We start from the raw sequence: 20287 nt of genomic DNA on the forward strand, positions 1-20287 counted from the left end.
ATCCCACATGTCTACCCACCGGAGCCCACCTCAGAGGGAGACATACTGACATCAGTGCACTATTCCCACATGTCTACCCACCGGAGCCCACCTCAGAGGGAGACATACTGACATCAGCGCACTATTCCCACATGTCTACCCACCGGAGCTCACCTCAGAGGGAGACATACTGACATCACCGCACTATTCCCACATGTCTACCCACCGGAGCCCACCTCAGAGGGAGACATACTGACATCAGCGCACTATTCCCACATGTCTACCCACCGGAGCCCACCTCAGAGGGAGACATACTGACATCACCGCACTATTCCCACATGTCTACCCACCGGAGCCCACCTCAGAGGGAGACATACTGACATCACTGCACTATTCCCACATGTCTACCCACCGGAGCCCACCTCAGAGGGAGACATACTGACATCAGCGCACTATTCCCACATGTCTACCCACCGGAGCCCACCTCAGAGGGAGACATACTGACATCACCGCACTATTTCCACATGTCTACCCACCGGAGCCCACCTCAGAGGGAGACATACTGACATCACCGCACTATTCCCACATGTCTACCCACCGGAGCTCACCTCAGAGGGAGACATACTGACATCAGCGCACTATTCCCACATGTCTACCCACCGGAGCCCACCTCAGAGGGAGACATACTGACATCACCGCACTATTCCCACATGTCTACCCACCGGAGCCCACCTCAGAGGGAGACATACTGACATCACCGCACTATTTCCACATGTCTACCCACCGGAGCCCACCTCAGAGGGAGACATACTGACATCACCGCACTATTTCGACATGTCTACCCACCGGAGCCCACCTCAGAGGGAGACATACTGACATCAGTGCACTATTCCCACATGTCTACCCACCGGAGCCCACCTCAGAGGGAGACATACTGACATCACCGCACTATTCCCACATGTCTACCCACCGGAGCCCACCTCAGAGGGAGACATACTGACATCACCGCACTATTCCCTCATGTCTACCCACCGGAGCCCACCTCAGAGGGAGACATACTGACATCACCGCACTATTCCTACATGTCTACCCACCGGAGCCCACCTCAGAGGGAGACATACTGACATCGCCGCACTATTCCCACATGTCTACCCACCGGAGCCCACCTCAGAGGGAGACATACTGACATCAGCGCGCTATTCCCACATGTCTACCCACCGGAGCCCACCTCAGAGGGAGACATACTGACATCGCCGCACTATTCCCACATGTCTACCCACCGGAGCTCACCTCAGAGGGAGACATACTGACATCAGTGCACTATTCCCACATGTCTACCCACCGGAGCCCACCTCAGAGGGAGACATACTGACATCGCCGCACTATTCCCACATGTCTACCCACCGGAGCTCACCTCAGAGGGAGACATACTGACATCACCGCACTATTTCTACATGTCTACCCACCGGAGCCCACCTCAGAGGGAGACATACTGACATCAGTGCACTATTCCCACATGTCTACCCACCGGAGCCCACCTCAGAGGGAGACATACTGACATCAGCGCACTATTCCCACATGTCTACCCACCGGAGCCCACCTCAGAGGGAGACATACTGACATCAGTGCACTATTCCCACATGTCTACCCACCGGAGCCCACCTCAGAGGGAGACATACTGACATGGGCGCACTATTCCCACATGTCTGCCCACCAGAGCCCACCTCAGAGGGAGACATACTGACATCAGCGCACTATTCCCACATGTCTACCCACCGGAGCCCACCTCAGAGGGAGACATACTGACATCAGTGCACTATTCCCACATGTCTACCCACCGGAGCCCACCTCAGAGGGAGACATACTGACATCAGCGCACTATTCCCACATGTCTACCCACCGGAGCCCACCTCAGAGGGAGACATACTGACATCACCGCACTATTCCCACATGTCTACCCACCGGAGCTCACCTCAGAGGGAGACATACTGACATCACCGCACTATTCCCACATGTCTACCCACCGGAGCCCACCTCAGAGGGAGACATACTGACATCAGCGCACTATTCCCACATGTCTACCCACCGGAGCCCACCTCAGAGGGAGACATACTGACAACACCGCACTATTCCCACATGTCTACCCACCGGAGCCCACCTCAGAGGGAGACATGCTGACATCAGTGCACTATTCCCACATGTCTACCCACCGGAGTCCACCTCAGAGGGAGACATACTGACATCAGCGCACTATTCCCACATGTCTACCCACCGGAGCCCACCTCAGAGGGAGACATACTGACATCAGCGCACTATTCCCACATGTCTACCCACCGGAGCCCACCTCAGAGGGAGACATACTGACATCAGTGCACTATTCCCACATGTCTACCCACCGGAGCCCACCTCAGAGGGAGACATACTGACATCAGCGCACTATTCCCACATGTCTACCCTCCGGAGCCCACCTCAGAGGGAGACATACTGACATCAGTGCACTATTCCCACATGTCTACCCACCGGAGCTCACCTCAGAGGGAGACATACTGACATCAGTGCACTATTCCCACATGTCTACCCACCGGAGCCCACCTCAGAGGGAGACATACTGACATCAGTGCACTATTCCCACATGTCTACCCACCGGAGCCCACCTCAGAGGGAGACATACTGACATCGCCGCACTATTCCCACATGTCTACCCACCGGAGCCCACCTCAGAGGGAGACATACTGACATCAGCGCACTATTCCCACATGTCTACCCACCGGAGCCCACCTCAGAGGGAGACATACTGACATCGCCGCACTATTCCCACATGTCTACCCACCGGAGCCCACCTCAGAGGGAGACATACTGACATCAGCGCACTATTCCCACATGTCTACCCACCGGAGCCCACCTAAGAGGGAGACATACTGACATCACCGCACTATTCCCACATGTCTACCCACCGGAGCCCACCTCAGAGGGAGACATACTGACATCACCGCACTATTCCCACATGTCTACCCACCGGAGCTCACCTCAGAGGGAGACATACTGACATCAGTGCACTATTCCCACATGTCTACCCACCGGAGCCCACCTCAGAGGGAGACATACTGACATCACCGCACTATTCCCACATGTCTACCCACCGGAGCTCACCTCAGAGGGAGACATACTGACATCACCGCACTATTCCCACATGTCTACCCACCGGAGCCCACCTCAGAGGGAGACATACTGACATCACCGCACTATTCCCACATGTCTACCCACCGGAGCCCACCTCAGAGGGAGACATACTGACATCAGTGCACTATTCCCACATGTCTACCCACCGGAGCCCACCTCAGAGGGAGACATACTGACATCACCGCAATATTCCCACATGTCTACCCACCGGAGCCCACCTCAGAGGGAGACATACTGACATCACCGCACTATTCCCACATGTCTACCCACCGGAGCCCACCTCAGAGGGAGACATACTGACATCATTGCACTATTCCCACATGTCTACCCACCGGAGCCCACCTCAGAGGGAGACATACTGACATCAGTGCACTATTCCCACATGTCTACCCACCGGAGCCCACCTCAGAGGGAGACATACTGACATCATTGCACTATTCCCACATGTCTACCCACCGGAGCCCACCTCAGAGGGAGACATACTGACATCACCGCACTATTCCCACATGTCTACCCACCGGAGCTCACCTCAGAGGGAGACATACTGACATCAGTGCACTATTCCCACATGTCTACCCACCGGAGCCCACCTCAGAGGGAGACATACTGACATCACCGCACTATTCCCACATGTCTACCCACCGGAGCCCACCTCAGAGGGAGACATACTGACATCACCGCACTATTCCCACATGTCTACCCACCGGAGCTCACCTCAGAGGGAGACATACTGACATCAGTGCACTATTCCCACATGTGTACCCACCGGAGCCCACCTCAGAGGGAGACATACTGACATCGGTGCACTATTCCCACATGTCTACTTTACAGCCACACAATTTTGGAAACAATTTTTTTTTTTGTTAAGGAGTTATAAGGGTTAAAAGTTGACCAGCGATTTCTCATTTTTACAACACCATTTTTTAGGGACCACCTCACAGTGAAGTCACTTTGAGGGGTCTGTGATAGAAAATAACCAAGTGTGACCCCATTCTACAAACTGCACCCCTCAAGGTGCTCCAAACCACATTCCGGAAGTTTATTAACCCTTTACGTGCTTCACAGGAACTGAAGCAATGCGAAAGGAAAAAATGAACATTTAACTTTTTTAAAAACATTTTACTTCAGACCCATTTTTTGTTTTTTATTTTCACAAGGGTAGAAAGAGAAAATGAGCTACAAAACTTGTTGTCCAATGTGTCCTGAGTGCGCCGATACCCCATGTGTGGGGGTAAACTACTGTTTGGGCGCATGGGAGAGCTCGGGAGGGAAGGAGCATCATTTGACTTTTTAACGCAGAATTGGCTGGAATGGAGATCAGACACCATGTTGCTTTTGGAGACCCCTGATGTGCCTAAACAGTGGAAACCCCGAAATATAACTGAAACCCTAATCCAAACACACCCCTAAAGGGAAAATGGAAATAAATCCATTTTTTTGAATTTTATAATTTTTCCCTTACTAAGGGGGGATAAAGGGGGGTTTATTTACTATTTTTTTATTGTGATTACTGTGATAGGGTCTATCATAGTGATCAAAATGAACCAATAAGAAAAATCTATTGTTGCCAAGTGCCGACCGGCAGATCTCGGCCGGGGTACTGCACATGAGCCCGCCATTTTCTTCCCGGAAAAAGATGCCGGCGGCCGTGGGGGGACGCAGGAACATAGGGAGGGAGGGGTCACAAGACCGGGGGACCCTATTTCTCTCTCTTCTGATGTGCGGTCACAGAGGAGTGAGAAATTAAATGGAAAATCAGACTTTTTTTTTGCAGTCACCGTTATACGGTTAATAACGGCGATCGCAACACTGGAGCCAGTAAAAACTGACCAGAATCATGTTCTCTGTACCCCCTGCAGCCGAGACCCCGGAGAAATTCCGACTCTGGGGGGCGCTATACACTTTTTCCTGTGGTTTAAGTACCCTTAACTGCCACCGTTAAAGGCGTATCGGCAGTCGTTAAGGGGTTAATGTTCTGGTAAATATTGATACTGTGATTATTATTAGACACTTCCATCTGCCTCTATATCTCTGATAATTCTGTATTCTAAGTGTTATTGATAAGAGCAGTAACTCCGGGCACGGTCTCTATATAGAGGGGTCTGTGGGGGGGTTGTGTTATGTAGTGAAAACCTGTATGTGAAGTTATAGGAGAAGCTCAGGAGTCGCCGCACATTTACCAGCTATAACATCAGACACAAGAGCAGAAGCCGCGTCTGTCCGTGTCCGATCCTCGTCTGGTCTCAGGTCACAAGTCTTTATTACAGAGATGAGAGAGCGGGAGGAACGGCTTCTTACATCACATTACCTGAGGGAGGAGACATCTACGGTGTGAAATTATCAGACCAGTCCTCCGCAGATCACAAAGGACCCTCTATATAGAGACATCATTTACCACCTTGCTATTCACAAGTACTGGTAATGTAAGAAGCCATTCCTCCCACTCTCTCATCTCTGTGCTGTAATAAAGACTTGTGACCGGGATCTGAGACCAGACAAGGATTGGACACGGACAGACACCGGCTCTGTGTATTTTCTTGCCTCCGATGCATCGTGATTATTTTATTTCATTTTTAATGTGGAGCAATAATGGCAGATTGGCGATCGCTTGTATCTCAGCTGAAATTACCTTATTTTTCGGACTATAAGATGCACCGGACCATAAGACGCACCTAGGTTTTAGAGGAGGAAATTAGGGGAAAAAATGAAGCAAAAAATGTGGTCAATTCTGTATTTAATATCCCTATCCTGGTAAATAAGGTCCCCTCATCCCTATCCTGGTATGCATGGCCCCCTCATCCCTATCCTGGTATGCATGGCCCCCTCATCCCTATCCTGGTATGCATGGCCCCCTCATCTCTATCCTGGTATGCATGGCCCCCTCATCCCTATCCTGGTATGCATGGCCCCCTCATCCCGCTCCTGGTATGTATGGCCCCCTCATCCCGCTCCTGGTATGTATAGCCCCCTCATCCCTATCCTAGTATACATGGCTCCCTCATCCCTATCCTAGTATACATGGCCCCCTCATCCCTATCCTGGTATACATGGCCCCCTCATCCTGGTCCTGGTATGCATGGCCCCCTCATCCCGGTCCTGGTATACATGGCCTCATCCCTATCCTGGTATGTATAGCTCCCTCATCCCTATCCTGGTATACATGGCCCCCTCATCCCTATCCTGGTATGCATGGCCCCTCATCCCTATCCTGGTATGTATGGCCCCCTCATCCCGTTCCTGGTATGCATGGCCCCTCATCCCTATCCTGGTATGCATGGCCCCTCATCCCTATCCTGGTATGTATGGACCCCTCATCCCTATCCTGGTATACATGGCCCCCTCATCCCGGTCCTGGTATACATGGCCCCCTCATCCCTATCCTGGTATGTATAGCCCCCTCATCCCTATCCTGGTATGTATAGCCCCCTCATCCCTATCCTGGTATGTATAGCCCCCTCATCCCTATCCTGGTATGTATGGCCCCCTCATCCCTATCCTGGTATGCATGGCCCCCTCATCCCTATCCTGGTATGCATGGCCCCCTCATCCCTATCCTGGTATGCATGGCCCCCTCATCCCTATCCTGGTATGCATGGCCCCTTCATCCCTATCCTGGTATGCATGGCCCCCTCATCCCTATCCTGGTATGCATGGCTCCCTCATCCTGGTCCTGGTATGCATGACCCCTCATCCGTATCCTGGTATACATGGCCCCTCATCCCTATCCTGGTATACATGGCCCACTCATCCCGGTCCTGGTATGCATGGCCCCCTTATCCCTATCCTGGTATACATGGCCCCCTCATCCCTATCCTGATATGCATGTCTCCCTCATCCCTATCCTGGTAACCTCATCCCTATCCTGGTATACATGGCCCCCTCATCCCTATCCTGGTATGTATAGCTCCCTCATCCCTATCCTGGTATACATGGCCCACACATCTCGGTCCTGATATACATGGCCCCTCATCCCTATCCTGGTATACATGGCCCCTCATCCCTATCCTGGTATGCATGGCCCCTCATCCCGGTCCTGGTATGCATGGCCCCTCATCCCGGTCCTGGTATGCATGGCCCCCTCATCCCGGTCCTGGTATTCATGGCCTCATCCCTATCCTGGTATACATGGCCCCTCATCCCTATCCTGGTATGCATAGCCCCTCATCCCGGTCCTGGTATACATGGCCCCTCTTCCTGGTATACATGGCCCCCTCATCCCGGTCCTGGTATACATGGCCCCTCATCCCTATCCTGGTATGCATAGCCCCTCATCCCGGTCCTGGTATGCATGGCCCCTCATCCCGGTCCTGGTATGCATGGCCCCCTCATCCCGGTCCTGGTATGCATGGCCCCCTCATCCCTGTCCTGGTATGCATGGCCCCCTCATCCCTGTCCTGGTATGCATGGCCCCCTCATCCCTGTCCTGGTATACATGGCCTCATCCCTATCCTGGTATACATAGCCCCTCATCCCTATCCTGGTATGCATGGCCCCCTCATCCCGGTCCTGGTATGCATGGCCCCCTCATCCCGGTCCTGGTATGCATGGCCCCCTCATCCCGGTCCTGGTATACATGGCCCCTCATCCCTATCCTGGTATGCATAGCCCCTCATCCCGGTCCTGGTATGCATGGCCCCTCATCCCGGTCCTGGTATGCATGGCCCCCTCATCCCTGTCCTGGTATGCATGGCCCCCTCATCCCTGTCCTGGTATGCATGGCCCCCTCATCCCTGTCCTGGTATACATGGCCTCATCCCTATCCTGGTATACATAGCCCCTCATCCCTATCCTGGTATGCATGGCCCCCTCATCCCGGTCCTGGTATGCATGGCCCCCTCATCCCGGTCCTGGTATGCATGGCCCCCTCATCCCGGTCCTGGTATGCATGGCCCCCTTATCCCGGTCCTGGTATGCATGGCCCCCTCATCCCGGTCCTGGTATGCATGGCCCCCTCATCCCTATCCTGGTATGATTGGCCCATCAGAAAAAAAACAAAAACATTACACTTCCTTCCTCCGCTTCCTCGCAGCTTCCTACTCCGTTGCCAGCAGCTGATTAATGCTTGTAAGAAGCACATGTCAGGGATGTCACAAGCAGAGCACGGCTGCCGGAATACTCACCGGGACTGTACATCGCAGAGAGCAGCGAGTATTCATTGCTCTTCAGTAGCGCGCAGTGTAAGCCGGAGCCTTCCTGCTGCTGCCGGCGGCGGTCACGTCCCTGCCATTACAAGCATTAAGCATCTTCTGGCACCGGAGCAGGACGCTGCGAGGGAGCGCCTGGAAGGTAAGTGTAATGTTTTTTGTTAATCTTTTCTGATGGGGGCCATGCATGCCAGGAGCGTGATGGGACTAATCGTACCAGAATAAGGATGGGACCAATAATACCAGGACCAATCATACCAGGATGCCAAAAAGAAATGAATATTCATTGCCCTCCATGGCCATGGAATGCAGTGAATATTCATTTCTCTTTAGCAACGGGCACAGGAGTTAGCCGCATCTGCTGGCTCCTGCCCCTGTGACCCTCTGCTCTGCCGAAACCGCTCCCTACCTCCCCACCACAGCCAGAGCCGGTAGATCCGGACTGTAAGACAAATGCCACATTTTTCTCTACACTTTGGGAGGTAAAAAAGTGCATCTTATAGTCAGAAAAATACGGTAGCTCTCCTTGGAAGAGACTATAGCATCAGGGATGTACAGCACCTCCTCATCTCACAGCCTCTCCTGGCAGTGTAGTTACCGCAGTGACTGTCATGACAGATCTCTGCTGGCGGTGTAGTTACCGTAGTGACCGTCAATCTCTGGTGGTATAGTTACCATGGTGACATACCTCTGCTGGCGGTGTAGTTACCATGGTGACTGTCCCCCACTAGCAGTAGAGTTACCACGTTGACTGTCCTCAGCTGGTGATGTAGTTACCACGATGACCGTCCTCTGCTGGCGGTGTAGTTACCAAGGTGACCGTCCTCTACTGGCGGTGTAGTTACCACGGTGACTGTTCTCTGCCTATGAGGCTGATAATGAGCGGTCAGATCGGCGGAGGAGGCCGCTGTGGAGTTTTGAGCCTTTTCCTCCAGATTCTTCCTGATAAATTAGTATAGAAAAGGGAGGACTTAGAGTTTTAGCACAAAATACAAACTTTATTAGAAATCAAAAAACAATACAGGAATAAAAATGGATATCGAAGGTCAAACAAGTAGTAATATGTGAACCATACCCAGGTGAAGTTACTTAACCAGTGATTCACACTATGAAACTCAGAAAAATTCTATCTGGGTAATGATGTGGAGTGTGGGTATATTATAAATACCTTCCCAGGGACCAATGTTCCCAAATTTCCAAACACCCACTACTCATATACATAAACCCACATGGGACACTCATGGCCAGTACATCAATAGCAAATCAAAATCAATAATTACCTATGTCCAGTAAATGTGTGAGTCCCGGTTACCCCAACGCGCGTTTCGCGTGCTAATTGTAGCCTCGCTTCCTCAGGGGGCGTGGCTTAACTCCAATCTTAGTGCTCCTTAAATACTGTGCCGTTCCGGTCACCCGACCGCACGGCATCCAATCCCTACTATGTGAAAGTGCGCCTGCGCGCTTGTGACGTGGCATCGTCATAGAAACCAGCGGCGCTAACACGCCGCTTGTACATCCACCAGTGATCACCTGGTGCTCGCGTGTTATATTTATCTACTGGTGCCGACAAGCACCACACGTCCCGCAGTGGCCCCCACCACGTAGCAGAGTCCCCGCCCATCCCAGTCACATGAGCGAGCCGGCGCCTGGCCGCAACATGTTCCCGGAGGGAGCAGGGGACACCACCACAGGGAAGAGGACAGCGCAAGACATGCGGTGCTATCGCCTGTCAGACAATGTGCTGTTACACCAGGTGAATGGTTTACTTTAAGGAAGAAGGTGCCAATTATATTAAAATAAAACTATGATTATGTTGATAATCAGTGCAATTCTAAAAACATCACTGTTTGGTGCCAAATATTATATCTATGAATGTGCTCTAAAAATATCCATACTTTAAACAGTGTAATTCCATACATAGTTAAAACAGATCATGATGGACAACATGCAGACAAAGGAAAGAATGAGACAATAGGGACACTGTCCAACTGTTCTAGAACATATTCACCATATGATTTCTTTATATCACGTGTCCATTTTGGAAGCATATAAATTCTCAATATGTCCGTCTTATTTAGGTAAATCTATTCTTCTGTAAAGAATGTCTTCTTTCTTTGTCCACTTTGTGATGAAATGCGGAATGATTTCCTCTCATATCCTCAATGTATCTGCAATATGTCGACCAGGAACTTCCTGATAAATGTTGATATTTGGCAGAATTTAGTGATTGTCGTTCTCTCGTCCCCTGTGATTTCCATCTTCTCCTTCATCATGAAGACGCCGGCAGGACGAGATCCCTCCAGCTGATCCAGTGCTCATCCCTCCTCCTCCTGAATGACCCCGAGGATGGACAGGGATGAGACCACCAGAAGATTATTCCACTTCGCCCTGGAGATCATCTCCCTGCTGAGCGGAGAGGTAACTCCTCTACATTTCTATCAGCTTTATTGTGTTCTGTGACAAGTCCGACATCGGAATAGAGAGAAGGATTCTTTACTGTAAGAGCAGTGATTGTGTGGAGCTCTCTGCCCGGAGGAGTTGTCATGGGGATTCCCTATAAGAGCAGTAGAGGAGCCGGGATGTCTGTCCGGAGGGGAATAATATTCCCGGTTATGGCCCCAGATTACTGGAGACGGTTATTGATCCCGGGATTTCTACTGAGATCTGGAGTCGGGAAGGAATCTTCTCCCTAAGTGTCTCTCTCCATACACAGGATTACACAATAGTGAGGAAGACACCGGGGGGCGGTGTGACTCCCATCATCCATCTCCAGGAGTCAGGAGGGCGGAGCCCCATCACAGAGCCTCCCCCGCACTCCCTGCTACATGAGAGGAACAAGAAGATCCTGGAGCTCAGCAACAAGATGATTGAGCTGCTGAGCGGAGAGGTGACTGCTGGGAGATTATACAGGACTGGAGGATTCTGGGTGATGAGCGGAGAGGTGACTGCTGGGACATTATACAGGACTGGAGGATTCTGGGTGATGAGCGGAGAGGTGACTGCTGGGAGATTATACAGGACTGGAGGATTCTGGGTGATGAGCGGAGAGGTGACTGCTGGGACATTATACAGGACTGGAGGATTCTGGGTGATGAGCGGAGAGGTGACTGCTGGGACATTATACAGGACTGGAGGATTCTGGGTGATGAGCGGAGAGGTGACTGCTGGGACATTATACAGCACTGGAGGATTCTGGGTGAGTGGAGAGGTGACTGCTGGGACATTATACAGCACTGGAGGATTCTGGGTGATGAGCGGAGAGGTGACTGCTGGGACATTATACAGCACTGGAGGATTCTGGGTGATGAGCGGAGAGGTGACTGCTGGGAGATTATACAGCACTGGAGGATTCTGGGTGATGAGCGGAGAGGTGACTGCTGGGACATTATACAGGACTGGAGGATTCTGGGTGATGAGCGGAGAGGTGTCTGCTGGGAGATTATACAGCACTGGAGGATTCTGGGTGATGAGCGGAGAGGAGACTGCTGGGAGATTATACAGGACGGGAGGATTCTGGGTGATGAGCGGAGAGGTGACTGCTGGGAGATTATACAGCACTGGAGGATTCTGGGTGATGAGCGGAGAGGTGACTGCTGGGAGATTATACAGCACTGGAGGATTCTGGGTGATGAGCGGAGAGGTGACTGCTGGGACATTATACAGCACTGGAGGATTCTGGGTGATGAGCGGAGAGGTGACTGCTGGGACATTATACAGCACTGGAGGATTCTGGGTGATGAGCGGAGAGGTGACTGCTGGGACATTATACAGCACTGGAGGATTCTGGGTGATGAGCGGAGAGGTGACTGCTGGGACATTATACAGCACTGGAGGATTCTGGGTGATGAGGGGAGAGGTGACTGCTGGGACATTATACAGCACTGGAGGATTCTGGGTGAGTGGAGAGGTGACTGCTGGGACATTATACAGCACTGGAGGATTCTGGGTGATGAGCGGAGAGGAGACTGCTGGGACATTATACAGCACTGGAGGATTCTGGGTGATGAGCGGAGAGGAGACTGCTGGGAGATTATACAGCACTGGAGGATTCTGGGTGATGAGCGGAGAGGTGACTGCTGGGAGATTATACAGCACTGGAGGATTCTGGGTGATGAGCGGAGAGGTGACTGCTGGGACATTATACAGCACTGGAGGATTCTGGGTGATGAGCGGAGAGGTGACTGCTGGGACATTATACAGGACTGGAGGATTCTGGGTGATGAGCGGAGAGGTGACTGCTGGGACATTATACAGCACTGGAGGATTCTGGGTGATGAGCGGAGAGGTGACTGCTGGGACATTATACAGCACTGGAGGATTCTGGGTGATGAGCGGAGAGGTGACTGCTGGGACATTATACAGGACTGGAGGATTCTGGGTGATGAGCGGAGAGGTGACTGCTGGGACATTATACAGCACTGGAGGATTCTGGGTGATGAGCGGAGAGGTGACTGCTGGGAGATTATACAGCACTGGAGGATTCTGGGTGATGAGCGGAGAGGTGACTGCTGGGACATTATACAGCACTGGAGGATTCTGGGTGATGAGCGGAGAGGTGACTGCTGGGACATTATACAGGACTGGAGGATTCTGGGTGATGAGCGGAGAGGTGACTGCTGGGACATTATACAGCACTGGAGGATTCTGGGTGATGAGCGGAGAGGTGACTGCTGGGAGATAATACAGCACTGGAGGATTCTGGGTGATGAGCGGAGAGGTGACTGCTGGGAGATTATACAGGACTGGAGGATTCTGGGTGATGAGCGGAGAGGTGACTGCTGGGACATTATACAGGACTGGAGGATTCTGGGTGATGAGCGGAGAGGTGACTGCTGGGACATTATACAGCACTGGAGGATTCTGGGTGATGAGCGGAGAGGTGACTGCTGGGACATTATACAGCACTGGAGGATTCTGGGTGATGAGCGGAGAGGTGACTGCTGGGACATTATACAGCACTGGAGGATTCTGGGTGATGAGCGGAGAGGTGACTGCTGGGACATTATACAGGACTGGAGGATTCTGGGTGATGAGCGGAGAGGTGACTGCTGGGACATTATACAGCACTGGAGGATTCTGGGTGATGAGCGGAGAGGTGACTGCTGGGAGATAATACAGCACTGGAGGATTCTGGGTGATGAGCGGAGAGGTGACTGCTGGGAGATTATACAGGACTGGAGGATTCTGGGTGATGAGCGGAGAGGTGACTGCTGGGACATTATACAGGACTGGAGGATTCTGGGTGATGAGCGGAGAGGTGACTGCTGGGAGATTATACAGGACTGGAGGATTCTGGGTGATGAGCGGAGAGGTGACTGCTGGGACATTATACAGGACTGGAGGATTCTGGGTGATGAGCGGAGAGGTGACTGCTGGGAGATTATACAGGACTGGAGGATTCTGGGTGATGAGCGGAGAGGTGACTGCTGGGACATTATACAGCACTGGAGGATTCTGGGTGATGAGCGGAGAGGTGACTGCTGGGACATTACACAGGACTGGAGGATTCTGGGTGATGAGCGGAGAGGTGACTGCTGGGAGATTATACAGGACTGGAGGATTCTGGGTGATGAGCGGAGAGGTGACTGCTGGGACATTATACAGCACTGGAGGATTCTGGGTGATGAGCGGAGAGGTGACTGCTGGGAGATTATACAGCACTGGAGGATTCTGGGTGATGAGCGGAGAGGTGACTGCTGGGAGATTATACAGGACTGGAGGATTCTGGGTGATGAGCGGAGAGGTGACTGCTGGGACATTATACAGCACTGGAGGATTCTGGGGGATGAGCGGAGAGGTGACTGCTGGGACATTATACAGCACTGGAGGATTCTGGGTGATGAGCGGAGAGGTGACTGCTGGGAGATTATACAGCACTGGAGGATTCTGGGTGATGAGCGGAGAGGTGACTGCTGGGAGATTATACAGCACTGGAGGATTCTGGGTGATGAGCGGAGAGGTGACTGCTGGGAGATTATACAGGACTGGAGGATTCTGGGTGATGAGCGGAGAGGTGACTGCTGGGAGATTATACAGGACTGGAGGATTCTGGGTGATGAGCGGAGAGGTGACTGCTGGGACATTATACAGCACTGGAGGATTCTGGGTGATGAGGGGAGAGGTGACTGCTGGGAGATTATACAGGACTGGAGGATTCTGGGTGATGAGCGGAGAGGTGACTGCTGGGACATTATACAGGACTGGAGGATTCTGGGTGATGAGCGGAGAGGTGACTGCTGGGAGATTATACAGCACTGGAGGATTCTGGGTGATGAGCGGAGAGGTGACTGCTGGGACATTACACAGGACTGGAGGATTCTGGGTGATGAGCGGAGAGGTGACTGCTGGGAGATTATACAGGACTGGAGGATTCTGGGTGATGAGCGGAGAGGTGACTGCTGGGAGATTATACAGGACTGGAGGATTCTGGGTGATGAGCGGAGAGGTGACTGCTGGGACATTATACAGCACTGGAGGATTCTGGGTGATGAGCGGAGAGGTGACTGCTGGGAGATTATACAGCACTGGAGGATTCTGGGTGATGAGCGGAGAGGTGACTGCTGGGACATTATACAGCACTGGAGGATTCTGGGGGATGAGCGGAGAGGTGACTGCTGGGACATTATACAGGACTGGAGGATTCTGGGTGATGAGCGGAGAGGTGACTGCTGGGAGATTATACAGCACTGGAGGATTCTGGGTGATGAGCGGAGAGGTGACTGCTGGGACATTATACAGGACTGGAGGATTCTGGGTGATGAGCGGAGAGGTGACTGCTGGGAGATTATACAGCACTGGAGGATTCTGGGTGATGAGCGAAGAGGTGACTGCTGGGACATTATACAGCACTGGAGGATTCTGGGTGATGAGCGGAGAGGAGACTGCTGGGACATTATACAGGACTGGAGGATTCTGGGTGATGAGCGGAGAGGTGACTGCTGGGAGATTATACAGCACTGGAGGATTCTGGGTGATGAGCGGAGAGGTGACTGCTGGGAGATTATACAGGACTGGAGGATTCTGGGTGATGAGCGAAGAGGTGACTGCTGGGACATTATACAGCACTGGAGGATTCTGGGTGATGAGCGGAGAGGTGACTGCTGGGACATTATACAGCACTGGAGGATTCTGGGTGATGAGCGGAGAGGAGACTGCTGGGACATTATACAGGACTGGAGGATTCTGGGTGATGAGCGGAGAGGTGACTGCTGGGAGATTATACAGCACTGGAGGATTCTGGGTGATGAGCGGAGAGGTGACTGCTGGGAGATTATACAGGACTGGAGGATTCTGGGTGATGAGCGAAGAGGTGACTGCTGGGACATTATACAGCACTGGAGGATTCTGGGTGATGAGCGGAGAGGTGACTGCTGGGAGATTATACAGCACTGGAGGATTCTGGGTGATGAGCGAAGAGGTGACTGCTGGGACATTATACAGCACTGGAGGATTCTGGGTGATGAGCGGAGAGGTGACTGCTGGGAGATTATACAGCACTGGAGGATTCTGGGTGATGAGAGGAGAGGAGACTGCTGGCAGATTATACAGGACTGGAGGATTCTGGGGGATGAGCGGAGAGGTGACTGCTGGGAGATTATACAGCACTGGAGGATTCTGGGTGATGAGCGGAGAGGAGACTGCTGGCAGATTATACAGGACTGGAGGATTCTGGGTGATGAGCGGAGAGGTGACTGCTGGGAGATTATACAGCACTGGAGGATTCTGGGTGATGAGCGGAGAGGTGACTGCTGGGAGATTATACAGGACTGGAGGATTCTGGGTGATGAGCGGAGAGGTGACTGCTGGGACATTATACAGCACTGGAGGATTCTGGGGGATGAGCGGAGAGGTGACTGCTGGGAGATTATACAGCACTGGAGGATTCTGGGTGATGAGCGGAGAGGAGACTGCTGGCAGATTATACAGGACTGGAGGATTCTGGGTGATGAGCGGAGAGGAGACTGCTGGGAGATTATACAGCACTGGAGGATTCTGGGTGATGAGCGGAGAGGTGACTGCTGGGAGATTATACAGGACTGGAGGATTCTGGGTGATGAGCGGAGAGGTGACTGCTGGGACATTATACAGGACTGGAGGATTCTGGGTGATGAGCGGAGAGGTGACTGCTGGGACATTATACAGGACTGGAGGATTCTGGGTGATGAGCGGAGAGGTGACTGCTGGGAGATTATACAGGACTGGAGGATTCTGGGTGATGAGCGGAGAGGTGACTGCTGGGACATTATACAGGACTGGAGGATTCTGGGTGATGAGCGGAGAGGTGACTGCTGGGACATTATACAGCACTGGAGGATTCTGGGTGATGAGGGGAGAGGTGACTGCTGGGACATTATACAGCACTGGAGGATTCTGGGTGATGAGCGGAGAGGTGACTGCTGGGACTTTATACAGGACTGGAGGATTCTGGGTGATGAGGGGAGAGGTGACTGCTGGGACATTATACAGGACTGGAGGATTCTGGGTGATGAGCGGAGAGGTGACTGCTGGGAGATTATACAGCACTGGAGGATTCTGGGTGATGAGCGGAGAGGTGACTGCTGGGACATTATACAGGACTGGAGGATTCTGGGTGATGAGCGGAGAGGTGACTGCTGGGAGATTATACAGGACTGGAGGATTCTGGGTGATGAGCGGAGAGGTGACTGCTGGGACATTATACAGCACTGGAGGATTCTGGGTGATGAGCGGAGAGGTGACTGCTGGGACTTTATACAGCACTGGAGGATTCTGGGTGATGAGGGGAGAGGTGACTGCTGGGACATTATACAGGACTGGAGGATTCTGGGTGATGAGCGGAGAGGTGACTGCTGGGACATTATACAGGACTGGAGGATTCTGGGTGATGAGCGGAGAGGTGACTGCTGGGACATTATACAGCATCGGAGGATTCTGGGTGATGAGCGGAGAGGTGACTGCTGGGACATTATACAGGACTGGAGGATTCTGGGTGATGAGCGGAGAGGTGACTGCTGGGAGATTATACAGCACTGGAGGATTCTGGGTGATGAGCGGAGAGGTGACTGCTGGGAGATTATACAGCACTGGAGGATTCTGGGTGATGAGCGGAGAGGTGACTGCTGGGAGATTATACAGGACTGGAGGATTCTGGGTGATGAGCGGAGAGGTGACTGCTGGGACATTATACAGCACTGGAGGATTCTGGGTTATGAGCGGAGAGGTGACTGCTGGGAGATTATACAGCACTGGAGGATTCTGGGTGATGAGCGGAGAGGTGACTGCTGGGACATTACACAGGACTGGAGGATTCTGGGTGATGAGCGGAGAGGTGACTGCTGGGAGATTATACAGGACTGGAGGATTCTGGGTGATGAGCGGAGAGGTGACTGCTGGGAGATTATACAGCACTGGAGGATTCTGGGTGATGAGCGGAGAGGTGACTGCTGGGACATTATACAGCACTGGAGGATTCTGGGTGATGAGCGGAGAGGTGACTGCTGGGACATTATACAGGACTGGAGGATTCTGGGTGATGAGTGGAGAGGTGACTGCTGGGACATTATACAGGACTGGAGGATTCTGGGTGATGAGCGGAGAGGTGACTGCTGGGAGATTATACAGCACTGGAGGATTCTGGGTGATGAGCGGAGAGGTGACTGCTGGGAGATTATACAGCACTGGAGGATTCTGGGTGATGAGCGGAGAGGTGACTGCTGGGACATTATACAGCACTGGAGGATTCTGGGTGATGAGTGGAGAGGTGACTGCTGGGACATTATACAGGACTGGAGGATTCTGGGTGATGAGCGGAGAGGTGACTGCTGGGACATTATACAGGACTGGAGGATTCTGGGTGATGAGCGGAGAGATGACTGCTGGGACATTATACAGCACTGGAGGATTCTGGGTGATGAGCGGAGAGGTGACTGCTGGGAGATTATACAGCACTGGAGGATTCTGGGTGATGAGCGGAGAGGTGACTGCTGGGAGATTATACAGCACTGGAGGATTCTGGGTGATGAGCGGAGAGGTGACTGCTGGGACATTATACAGGACTGGAGGATTCTGGGTGCTGAGCGGAGAGGTGACTGCTGGGACATTATACAGCACTGGAGGATTCTGGGTGATGAGCGGAGAGGTGACTGCTGGGACATTATACAGGACTGGAGGATTCTGGGTGATGAGCGGAGAGGTGACTGCTGGGACATTATACAGGACTGGAGGATTCTGGGTGATGAGCGGAGAGGTGACTGCTGGGACATTATACAGCACTGGAGGATTCTGGGTGATGAGCGGAGAGGTGACTGCTGGGACATTATACAGGACTGGAGGATTCTGGGTGATGAGCGGAGAGGTGACTGCTGGGACATTATACAGCACTGGAGGATTCTGGGTGATGAGCGGAGAGGTGACTGCTGGGACATTATACAGCACTGGAGGATTCTGGGTGATGAGCGGAGAGGTGACTGCTGGGACATTATACAGGACTGGAGGATTCTGGGTGATGAGCGGAGAGGTGACTGCTGGGAGATTATACAGCACTGGAGGATTCTGGGTGATGAGCGGAGAGGTGACTGCTGGGAGATTATACAGCACTGGAGGATTCTGGGTGATGAGCGGAGAGGTGACTGCTGGGACATTATACAGCACTGGAGGATTCTGGGTGATGAGCGGAGAGGTGACTGCTGGGACATTATACAGCACTGGAGGATTCTGGGTGATGAGCGGAGAGGTGACTGCTGGGACATTATACAGGACTGGAGGATTCTGGGTGATGAGCGGAGAGGTGACTGCTGGGAGATTATACAGCACTGGAGGATTCTGGGTGATGAGTGGAGAGGTGACTGCTGGGAGATTATACAGGACTGGAGGATTCTGGGTGATGAGCGGAGAGGTGACTGCTGGGAGATTATACAGGACTGGAGGATTCTGGGTGATGAGCGGAGAGGTGACTGCTGGGAGATTATACAGCACTGGAGGATTCTGGGTGATGAGCGGAGAGGTGACTGCTGGGAGATTATACAGGACTGGAGGATTCTGGGTGATGAGCGGAGAGGTGACTGCTGGGAGATTATACAGCACTGGAGGATTCTGGGTGATGAGCGGAGAGGTGACTGCTGGGAGATTATACAGGACTGGAGGATTCTGGGTGATGAGCGGAGAGGTGACTGCTGGGAGATTATACAGCACTGGAGGATTCTGGGTGATGAGCGGAGAGGTGACTGCTGGGAGATTATACAGCACTGGAGGATTCTGGGTGATGAGCGGAGAGGTGACTGCTGGGAGATTATACAGGACTGGAGGATTCTGGGTGATGAGCGGAGAGGTGACTGCTGGGACATTATACAGGACTGGAGGATTCTGGGTGATGTGCGGAGAGGTGACTGCTGGGACATTATACAGCACTGGAGGATTCTGGGTGATGAGCGGAGAGGTGACTGCTGGGAGATTATACAGCACTGGAGGATTCTGGGTGATGAGCGGAGAGGTGACTGCTGGGAGATTATACAGCACTGGAGGATTCTGGGTGATGTGCGGAGAGGTGACTGCTGGGACATTATACAGCACTGGAGGATTCTGGGTGATGAGCGGAGAGGTGACTGCTGGGACATTATACAGCACTGGAGGATTCTGGGTGATGAGCGGAGAGGTGACTGCTGGGAGATTATACAGCCCTGGAGGATTCTGGGTGATGAGCGGAGAGGTGACTGCTGGGACATTATACAGGACTGGAGGATTCTGGGTGATTTGCGGAGAGGTGACTGCTGGGACATTATACAGCACTGGAGGATTCTGGGTGATGAGCGGAGAGGTGACTGCTGGGACATTATACAGCACTGGAGGATTCTGGGTGATGAGCGGAGAGGTGACTGCTGGGACATTATACAGCACTGGAGGATTCTGGGTGATGAGCGGAGAGGTGACTGCTGGGACATTATACTGCACTGGAGGATTCTGGGTGATGAGCGGAGAGGTGACTGCTGGGACATTATATAGGACTGGAG

The 20287-nt window shown here is 52.6% G+C and overlaps 1 protein-coding gene across 1 annotated transcript in view; it reads left to right on the forward strand.

The window, feature by feature from the left end:
• The window catches only part of LOC138657677 (zinc finger protein 271-like), a 75816-nt gene that overhangs the window by 7950 nt on the left and 47579 nt on the right, over positions 1 to 20287 (forward strand). The window contains exons 2-3 of the mRNA XM_069745383.1: positions 10581 to 10721; positions 11017 to 11190. Coding sequence (XP_069601484.1) covers positions 10638 to 10721; positions 11017 to 11190 — 258 coding nt within the window. The 5' untranslated portion in view covers positions 10581 to 10637. The remainder of the gene's footprint in view (positions 1 to 10580; positions 10722 to 11016; positions 11191 to 20287) is intronic.

Source organism: Ranitomeya imitator, chromosome 1, assembly GCF_032444005.1.
Source record: "Ranitomeya imitator isolate aRanImi1 chromosome 1, aRanImi1.pri, whole genome shotgun sequence".
NCBI classification, from domain to species: Eukaryota; Metazoa; Chordata; class Amphibia; order Anura; family Dendrobatidae; genus Ranitomeya; species Ranitomeya imitator.